Source organism: Myxine glutinosa, chromosome 7 (genome assembly GCF_964187855.1).
Source record: "Myxine glutinosa chromosome 7, kmMyxGlut1.1, whole genome shotgun sequence".
Classification (NCBI taxonomy): Eukaryota; Metazoa; Chordata; class Myxini; order Myxiniformes; family Myxinidae; genus Myxine; species Myxine glutinosa.
Window position 1 is genome coordinate 180,445,682 of NC_136267.1, and position 11,045 is coordinate 180,456,726.

The following is an 11,045-nucleotide window of genomic DNA, read 5'->3' on the forward strand; positions in this document are numbered from 1 at the left end:
ATTACGGAAGCGTTTAAAGTTATTTACGTAAATTTTCATTTACAGACGCTTTTTCTTTTTTTCATTTATGGACATTGTTGTCACGTTTATTTCAAAGTTTACCGTTATAGAAATTGCAATTTTCAAATGCAAGATATCGATTGAGCTTTTTATTTTATTACGGAAGCGTTTAAAGTTTTTTACGTAAATTTTCATTTACAGACGCTTTTTCTTTTTTTCATTTATGGACATTATTGTCACGTTTATTTCACAGTTTACAATGAAATAAATTACAATTTTCGAATGCTAGATATCGATTGAGGTGCTTTTTATGCCTCCACCCCCAAAGGTGGCCAGGGGCATTATGTTTTCGGGTTGTCCGTCTGTCCGTTCGTATGGGCTAAACTTCGTTTTTCTCAGCAACCACATGTCCAATTGAGACGAAACTATCAGGGTAGGAGTGACACCCGATGCAGAATGTTTTTGTGCTCATTGTGACGTCATAGGTCACGTGGTATGGCAGCCATTCTGGATTAAACACAAAGAATTAAAAATATATTTCTCGGAAACCGCTGAATGGAAAAATTTGAAACTTGGCACATTGCAAAGTACTCCCAATGGGGAACAACCGCATGATAATGATGCACCATAGGTGGTCAAATTCCTTAATCGGCATTTCTCTGAAGATTTGTATTACTTATTAATGGAATTCCTTATCCTAAAAATCTGAAATTGCATGCACATGATCTATGACCCATTTGTATTGAAATATTAAATTATTACATCATAGGTCACATCGTTTGGCAGCCATATTGGATTTAACCGAAAACCCTTTTAAAAAAAACATCTTCTCCCAAACCACCAAATCGATTGACCAAACCTTTATGTGTGTCATTGACTAGGAATGGCGATTAAAACATGACCACTAAAACGTTATTGGTCACATGTTTTGGCAGCCATGTTTGGATTGAAGGAAAATATTAAATAATTATATCTCGGAAACCTCTTACCCTATCGATGTGAAATTTTACAAATATCATCGAACACCATTGTTGCATATAGTTTGAAAATGATGTCATAGGTCACATGGTTTGGCAGCCATATTGGACAGAACAACCAACATCATCCGATCAACACAAAACTTCACAAACGTGATCCTACCCATACATATGGAGAGTGTAAAAAAATTTTAAGGTCATATGTCACGTGGTGTGGCAGCCATATTAGCTTGAAAGCCGATATTTAAAAAAAATCTCTTTGAAACCGCTTCACTGATCGATGTGAAACCTGTCATGCCTGGTGAAAATGTGATACTTGATAATAGCTAAAGGGATTTAAATCAAACTTGTTTATTTTTAGGACAGTGAACGAGGCCTCTCCGACTCTCGAGGAGATCCTCTATCTTTTTGTTGATGAATCCACTCTCTGCCGCTCCATATCTCCATCCTCAGATCGGCAGTCTGCAGCCTCCTCACTCCCTGCAGACCTGGACAAAATCACAGACTGGTCAAACAAGTGGAACATGTCTTTCAATCCTGACAAATCGCACACTCTCACTATGTCTCTCCGAAAATACCGACTGGAAAACCCTCCCATCTACTTTCGCAACAATCCTCTTGAAGAAGTTCTGTCACTCAAGATTTTGGATCTCACTATCTGCCATGATCTTTCCTGGGAAAACCACATTTCCAAGCTGGCCTCCAAAGCCAGTCGCCGGCTGGGCATCCTCCGTCGTGCGAAGTCCTTCCTTGGCACACCTGAGCTCCTCACCACATACAAGGCTTTCATCCGCCGCTCAATGGAATACTGCTATCCCCTCTGTGCTGCTGCTCCTGCCTCACACCTAGCTCGGCTCTAAGCTGTAGAAACCAAAGCATTCAGAATCATTGGAATCTCCCGCGATGAAGCTAAGTCTGTGGGCCTCTCACTTACTCACCGCAGGCAGGTTCGTGGTCTTTTTATCTTCTACCGACTCCTATCCGGCCTTGCTCCTCCAGCTCTCTCTGGGCTCTGTCCCCCAAATATTCCTGCAGGTCGCACAAGATCTGCCTGCAACCCTCTTATGGTTAAACTGCCAAAATCAAGACTCTCTGCTCACCTTCACTCTTTCATTCCTCTTTTCCCCCGCCTCTGGAAAAAACTCCCTCACTCTGTTCAATCCCACTCCTCCCTCCAGGTCTTCAAAACAGCTGTTCACCACCATCTCTTATCTTCCCCCATCCAAAACCTTTATGTTTTCTACCCTCATTAATCCACCCCAAATCTATCTCCTTAAAATTCCCCGTTTTCTTTCCTGGAATTCCTCGTGGTGTCCATCTTGTTTATCCCGTCTACCCCGCCCCAGCCCTCTCCTTTCCACAGATCTTCCGATATCTCTGTTCTTGACGGATGTTGTGCTTTCCTCTCTCCCTCCCCTCTCTCTTGTCTCTCAATCCCTTTATTATATGGTTTGTATCTCTTACACAAGCCTCAAATTAATATACAAAAAATAATTAAATCATTTCTCACCAGTATGGCTGCTGATGTGCTTATGTCAAGGAACTGCCTGCCTCAAGCAACTGAGATACAGCAAAATAAGCAATCTGAAACCTTTTATTTCACTGACATATAATTAAAGTTTGAAGGATAAATTGAGCAAGTGCTTCCAGTCAAGGGATAACTATCTTGAAAAATAACACGGAAAAGTTTGTGTCATGGACTGTTGTGAATGTATCCTTGAACTTTGGAACCCTTCGACAGACTAAGGCACAAACTCGTGAGCAAATGTTGTTGCAAATCTTACCACTTACATAGTCACATAGCTGAGGTCGCAAACCTCTTTGGTGAATGTTTAACCCGAAGAGAAGATGAAGAGGATAGCTCAAAGGTTGCGTGCTCGCCATTGAACCATCGAGTCTGCGTTCATTTATAAACCGTGCAGGCCATAACACCAATGAATGCGCTATCCTTCAGATAAATCTTAAACGGGATGTTCAATCTGTTGGTATTCACTGGTGGAGATCGAAGATCTCATAGTGTCTTTCACAAGATGAGGCAATTGGGTGGCAGCACCCTGGCCAAGTTCAAAATTCCTCTCCGAATGTTCGTTCACAAGATGAGATGAGATGATCCAAAGAGAAAGTTACCTTCAGGAATGGCTCAGCCAGGAGTTTGCCCGTGATTGAGCTGTCTGGTCAGAGTGTGAAGATTCGATCTAATGAAAAACTAAAATCTTGGTACAGTACCAAAAACAAGTACCGCGTCTCAAAACATGCCATACTTCAGACATCAAGACATCAAGACAAAAAGCCAACTGTCAGCATTTAGGTTGTAGATGTTATGGATTTCAAAAATGTCTTTCCGAAATTGAAGGCTGATGTTTGCAACACCCTCACCAAATTCACTGCCTAAAGGATAACAGAGGTATCTGACTTCTATATATATAAAGTAGAGTTGGCCTCTATCTATGATCTCTAAGATCTCGAGAACCCGTGGACGGATTTGCGAGCGGAAAGTACTGTTCGACTCGGGATGGTCCCAGGAATGTCACGGAGACATAAACATTTAAAAAATTTCGGGTTTTAAAATTAGCGTATTATTAGCACTAGCAGAAGAGAGAGGGATTCGAAGGGAGGGAGCGCAGCGCTTCTAGCGCTTCTGACTACAGCACACCTTAAAATTAAAAAAACTTCGGGTCTACAATCTCTAAGATCTCGAGAACCCGTGGACGGATTTGCGAGCGGAAAGTACTGTTCGACTCGGGATGGTCCCAGGAATGTCACGGAGACATAAACATTTAAAAAATTTCGGGTTTTAAAATTAGCGTAGCAGAAGCATTGCCGGCGCAGAAGCGGCAGAAGAGAGAGGGATTCGAAGGGAGGGAGTGCAGCGCTTCTCGCGCTTCTGACTACAGCACACCTTAAAATTAAAAAAACTTCGGGTTTTAAAATTAGTGTGTTACGCGTAATTAGCGCTAGCAGAAGAGGGAGGGAATCTAAGGGAGGGAGCGCAGTGCTCCCTCCAGCGCTTCTGTTAGCGTAATTAGCGTATTTCGGAACGTTAACCACAGACTAACGTCTACCGTCTACAACACCACTACCGTCTACCGGACCGCCTGCAACCCCACTTCCATTAACCAGCCCGCCGGCAACCCCACTACCGTCTACCAGGCCACCTACAACACCGGTAACAGGTGAGTTAACAATATTAACTTACAAAATATGTTAAGTGTTCAAGTTTTTGTAAATTTGCATCATTTAACAAGCCGCAATTTTACATTGTCAATTAAACCACCCAACCCCACTACCGTCTACTAGCCCGCCTACCAGTGTTCACAATAATCATAATTTTTAGAATTATGTATCCCGATAACGTCTGCCAGCCCGCATACACTCTCCACTACGCCCAGTTTTGACTTGCGCATTTTTTTTTTTACTACGCCGCTGAACTATTGTTGCTATAATCTCTGCTTAACTTAAGGCAGTTAAATTTAACATTTATGGTTATTGTTCACTTCAGATATGCCAAGAAAGAGGCCAGCTCTCGGACGCAATACGGCTGCCGCCAAAAGATTCCGTGCTGCGCGGGAAGCAGAACAGCCAGAGCAACGGCAAGTACGACTTGATGCAAATCGCCGTCGCAACGCCGCAGCTCTACAGACTTCACAAGCACGAGCCAGTGAGACCGTCGAGCAACACCGTCACTCCAATAGCATGGCCTTCACCTATGACCGCGGTAACCCAGTGAATTTTGCAAATGTTGGACAAATGAACGACAAGTGCAGGCATTGTGCAGCTATGAAGTTTAATGGAGAGACAAAAGGGGTGTGCTGCAGTGATGGCAAAGTCATCCTTACCCCTTACCCAGCCCTACCACCATTTCTCAATGAGCTCATCTCTGGTACAGATGCCACCAGCAGGCACTTCCTTGCCAACATCAGAAGGTACAATGGATCATTTGCGATGACAAGCTTTGGTCACAAAGACGCAGCAGTCCAGGGTTGGAACCCCAGCTTCCGCATTCAGGGCCAGGCCTTTCATCGCATTGGTTCCTTGCTACCACCTGAGGAGGGTCAGCCTAAGTTCCTACAAGTCTACTTCCTGGACTCTCATGCTGATGAACTGACAGCCAGGAACCACAGCAGCCTTAATCCACATATTCTTAGGAATCTTACCATCTGGTTTCATGACAACAATCACCTGATCCGACAACTCAAGACAGCTCATGATGTTCTTGCTGAGGGAAGCAACAATGAAGAGAGGCAGATCATCATCAGGGAGGACAAGAGGCCACACGGAGAGCATGCCCGTCGCTACAATGCCCAGTCAGCACCAGAAGTGGCCATCCTGATGGACAATGAGCCTACAAATCCCCGAGACATAGTCCTCAGGCTTCGAGATGGTGAACTCAAGAGGATCAGCGAGCTGCATGCATCCTATGATTCACTCCAGTACCCAATCATCTTCCCGTATGGCACAGACGGATACAGTGTGTATCTACAGGCCCGAACTGCTGCAGGACAGGATGGAGGGCGCAAGGTCAGCCAGCTTCAATACTACAGCTACCACCTCATGGTAAGAGAGGGCAACCACCTACTGCAAATGGGATGCCTCTTTCAGCAATTTCTGGTGGACATGTACTGCAAGATAGAAACTGAGAGATTGGGCTGGATCCGTCGTGAGCAGAAGACCTTGCGCGCTGATGACTATGTGAGCCTGCGTGACAGCCTGTTTGCTGGTGATGGAGATCCACACAATGTGGGACAAAGCGTTGTACTCCCAGCAACATACACTGGTGGCCCCCGCTGGATGCATGAAAAACAGAGCGATGCCATGGCCTATGTCCGCCGTTTTGGAAAGCCTGACTTCTTCATAACCATGACCACCAACCCCAAATGGACTGAAATTCAGGAAAACCTGCAGCCAGGACAAGAGGCACAAAACCGCCCTGACATCATAGCTCGGGTCTTTCGTCAAAAGCAAAAGAAGCTCATGGAACTACTCAAACGTGGAGCTTTCGGCAAGATGCAAGCCTTCCTGTACACCATTGAGTACCAGAAGCGTGGTCTCCCTCATGCACATATCCTTCTGTGGCTTGCTCCCGAGAGCAAGGTCAGACCTGATGACATTGACCTGGTGATCAGTGCTGAGATTCCCGACAAGGAGATAGATCCGGAACTGCACAAGATGGTCATGGCTCATATGATCCATGGCCCATGTGGACATCTCAATCAGAACAGTCCTTGCATGAGGGACCGCAAGTGCGCCAAGGATTTTCCAAAGCCATTCTTGCAGAGCACAGAGCAAGGAAATGACTGCTACCCCAAGTATCGGCGTCTCAAGCCAGAGGATGGTGGTCACATTGGGGAGATCAACATGCACCAGCTGGGAAGACAATTGGAGCAAGTGGTCAGCAACCAGTGGGTGGTACCATACAACCCATTCCTCCTCCGCCAATTCAACAGCCACATCAATGTTGAGATATGCTCCAGCATTAGTAGCATCAAGTACATAACCAAGTATGTGACCAAGGGGACTGACCAGGCTGTCTTTCAACTGCAGCGCATCGGGGCTGGAGACTGTCCAGTGGACGAAGTCACTCAGTTCCAGAATGCTCGCTATGTGGGTAGCAGTGAGGCAGTATGGAGGATCCTGGAGCACCCCATATCTCAGCACTTTCCCCCTGTTGTGGGACTTGCCGTGCACCTAGAGAATGGTCAGAGAGTCTACTTTAATGCTGAAAATGCCCTGGAAAGGGCACAGAGACCACCGCCAGCCACCACACTCACTGCTTTCTTTGATCTCTGCAGCCATGATGATTTCGCCAAGACACTCAAGTACCATGAGGTGCCACAGTACTACACCTGGGATAAGTCAAGCAAGAAGTGGACCAGGCGCAAGCAAGGAGGCGTGGTTGTTAGAGGAGATTTTACTGTCCACGAAGTTTCAGCTATTGGCCGCATGTACAGCATCAGTCCACGGCAAGGCGACTGCTACTACGTTCGCCTCCTTCTGACTGACATATGTGGTCCCACTTCCTTCAATGCCCTGAGAAGTGTAGATGGTCAAGAATTGTCCTTCCGTGAAGCATGCCTGGCAAGAGGACTCTTGGAAAATGACCAGCATCTTCACCTTGCTATGGAGGAAGCAGGAATCAGCCAGTCAGCATCAAACCTCAGGAGCCTATTGGCCATCATTCTCACCAGCTGCTTCCCCAGCAATCCACGTGCACTCTGGGAGGACTTTCGTAACCTGCTATCCGAAGACTACCTATTCCAGCACCGTCGCCATATTGGTAATGTTGCGGCTTGCTACAATGATGAGGTTTACAACCTGGCACTCTGCGCACTTGAGGACAAGGTGTTGCTGATGGGTGGCAGTGTTCTCAGTTCGTATGACTTCCCAATACCACAGAGGGGCACAGATGAGAGGCTCGCAAGGGAGTACTTCAGAGAGGTAGATTATGACCAAGATCAGTTGACAATTCAGGCCAATGATCTCCTTGAACAGCTGACTGATGACCAGCGTGATGTCTACAATGCAGTCCTTCAACTGGTCGAACAAGGTAGCGTCAACAGTGGCATGAGGCACAGTAACATAATCTTCTTGGATGCGCCAGGTGGCACAGGCAAGAGTTTCGTCATCAATGCCATCCTCAAACATATCCGATCCCAAGGAAAGATCGCCCTTGCAACTGCATCCAGTGGCATTGCTGCAACACTGCTCCAGGGTGGGCGGACACTACACAGCACATTCAAAATTCCACTTGACGCCCACACCAAGGAGCAAGCAACATGTGGCATCAAGCGTGGCACAGCCTTGGCCAGGGTCATAAACTATGCAGCTGTCATCATTGTGGACGAAGCACCAATGACCCACAAATCAGCGTATGAAGCTGTAGACCGCACTTTACAGGACATAACAGGCGTGCACAGACCCATGGGAGGCATACCCACGCTGCTCTGTGGAGATTTCCGCCAGATCTTGCCTGTGGTCAAGAGGGGCACAAGGGCCAACATTGTGAATGCCAGTCTAAAAACTTCCGACCTCTGGCGTCATGTGACTGTCAAACACCTAACAAGGAACATGCGAACGCATTTGTCTGGGGATCAAGGGGCAGCTGACTTTTCCAAAATGCTCCTGGAAGTTGGCAATGGACAGATCCCATTAACAGCTGCACCAGACACCATCACAATCCCTACTGGGCTGGGGAAGGTTGTGAAGACATTGGAGGAGCTCAAGGCTGATGTGTACCCATGTTTGGTTGCCAATGCTCACAATCATGAGTGGCTGGCTGAGCGAGCAATTCTCTCTCCTCTGAACACCAATGTGAGTAAGCTCAATACCTGGCTCATGTCTGAGTTTCCTGGTGAGGAGAGAAGGTACAAGTCTGTTGACAGTGCCATCTGTGATGATGAGGCAGTCACCTACCCCGTTGAACTGCTCAACTCCATTGAGCTGTCAGGAATGCCGCCACACATTCTGATTCTCAAGATCGGTGTCCCAATCATGATACTCCGAAACATGGAGCCACCAAAGACCACCAATGGCACTCGCTGCTTTGTCACCCGCCTTCATGCCAATGTTATCGAGGCCACCATTTCCTGTGGGCCATACAAAAGTGAAGTCATCCTTCTGCCCAGAATACCACTTATGCCATCAGATTCAGAGCTGCCTTTCCAGTTTCGTCGCCTCCAGTTTCCATGCAAGCCATGTTTTTCTATAACAATCAACAAATCACAAGGTCAGACATTCAAGGCCATTGGAGTGGACCTGTCCGTGCCTTGCTTCACCCATGGTCAGCTGTATGTGGCGGCCTCTCGCACTTCCAGCAAAGAAAAACTTACCATCTTGGCACCCGAAAGTAAAACGCGGAACGTTGTTTACACAGAGGCCCTGTAGAACTGATATATTGACTACAGGAGGTGCCAGGCGTTGCTCGGGAGAGGGCAAGGGAGTATTCTATGTGTCTTTTGCCAGCCCCACTCCATAATTATGGATTGCGATATGTATCAAACCAGCCCGCCGACAGACACCATCTATCGTCTACCAGCCCACCTCCAACCCCACTAACGTCTAGCAGCCAGCCTAGAACACAGCTACTGCCGACAACCTTACTACCGTCTACCAGAATGCCTACAACCCAAATAACAGGTGAGTTAAAAACATTTACTCATTAATGTAAAGTAACCCACTGGCCCAAAGTAACCCACTCCCGTGCAAAGCCGGGTACCTCTATATATATAAAGTAGAGTTGGCCTCTGTGTCTGTATCCTGATCTATGTATGTGTCTATGTATGTATGTGTCTACAATCTCTAAGATCTCGAGAACCCGTGGACGGATTTGCGAGCGGCAAGTACTGTTCGACTCGGGATGGTCCCAGGAATGTCACGGAGACATAAAATTTAAAAAATTTCGGGTTTTAAAATTAGCGTATTACGCATAATTAGCACTAGCAGAAGAGAGAGGGATTCGAAGGGAGGGAGCGCAGCGCTTCTAGCGCTTCTGACTACAGCACACCTTAAAATTAAAACAACTTCGGGTTTTAAAATTAGTGTGTTACGCGTAATTAGCGCTAGCAGAAGAGGGAGGGAATCTAAGGGAGGGAGCGCAGTGCTCCCTCCAGCGCTTCTGTTAGCGTAATTAGCGTATTTCGGAACGTTAATTTTTCAACTTCATTATTCGGAATCAGTACGTCCCAGAGAACCTTCGTAACGTTAATTTTTCAACTTCATCCGATTGACATGGGACCAACGGCATGTGACAAAGAGTGAAACATATAGGCTACATTTATTTGACGACAATGAGTTCCGACTTCCGACCTCGGTGGGATGACAGGCTGAGTCAACCCCCCTGGTGTGAAGGGGGAGGAGGAGGGGAGGGGGAAGAGAAGGGGAGGGGAACGAGGGGGAAGGGGATGGGAGGGGGGAGGGGAGGGGGAAGGGGGAGGGGGAGGGGGAAGGGGGGAGGGGAGGGGGGGGAGGGGAAAGGGGGGGGAGGGGGAGGGGAGGGGCCCTTCTTCCCCTGGGCACCCCCGCACCCTTCCCTCCCCCCTTCCCCTCCCCCCTCCCCCCTTCCCCCTCCCCCCCATTCCCCTCCCCTCCTCTTCCCCCTCCCCTCCTCCTCCCCCGCTTCCCCCTCCCCCCTCCCCCCCGTTCCCCTCCCCTCCTCTTCCCCCTCCCCTCCTCCTCCCACTCCCGTGCAAAGCCGGGTACCTCTGCTAGTAGTTATATATATATAATAAATAAAATTCATCACATGTCTGTCTGTTCGCGTTTTTTGCAAAGACTGCTGGGCCGACAACCACCATTTTTGGCACACAGACCAAGTCCGACCCGGGGATTGTCCTAAGGGTATTTTTATCCACCACATCAGCATTTAAAGACCCAGAAGACCCATAAAACTCTTCTATACATGCTTTTTACATGCTTGGAAGATTAGACAACTTAAGACCCCAAATACCCTTGAAGACCTCAACACCATTAAGACCCTTTAAAACCCTGAATACCCCAAAGACCTTTTGGATTACAAAGACCATTAAGACCCCAAAGATCCTCAAGACCCTTAAAGACCCCTAAGACCTTCTAAGGCCTTTAAGATGTCAAAGACCCTGAAGACCCTTTAGACTTTACCTCTGGCCTGGAGTGCCTACAGAAATCAAATGGCCCACTGATTACAATGATGAATGAATGGGACCACATGGTGACTCTCTCTGGAGTCCCTTGGTCCACGTGGCCTGCATTGAGCAATGGTGAGTCTTTTCGGCTCTCAATGGCCTCTTTCACGAGGTAACCCATCAGCCTGCCTGAAAAATACTTTGACCTTCAATGACCCAATCACGGCAGGTGAGTGGCATGGCAACATGGCAATCAAGGCAGCATGGCAGACATGGCAAAGGCATAGGCAACATGGCATGGCATACAGACAAGACACATGGCAAGGCATAGACATGGGCATGGCAAACCAGGTCCTGCAGGTGACACTGGCCGGCCGATATGGGAGGTGGTGGCAGTGCCGACCGATCCGAGGATGGCATCGTCCCTAACTCGGCTCTGCCCTATATGCACTGCAGCCGCGACCTGTATTAA

The 11,045-nt window shown here is 47.5% G+C and overlaps 1 protein-coding gene across 1 annotated transcript; it reads left to right on the forward strand.

The window, feature by feature from the left end:
- Positions 1-4,478: 4,478 nt before the first annotated feature.
- LOC144893105 (uncharacterized) lies at positions 4,479-9,063 on the forward strand. The gene has a single exon (XM_078782768.1). It carries the CDS (start codon positions 4,479-4,481, stop codon positions 8,856-8,858), a length of 4,380 nt encoding a protein of 1,459 aa, XP_078638894.1. The 3' UTR covers positions 8,859-9,063.
- The last annotated feature ends 1,982 nt before the right edge of the window (positions 9,064-11,045 follow it).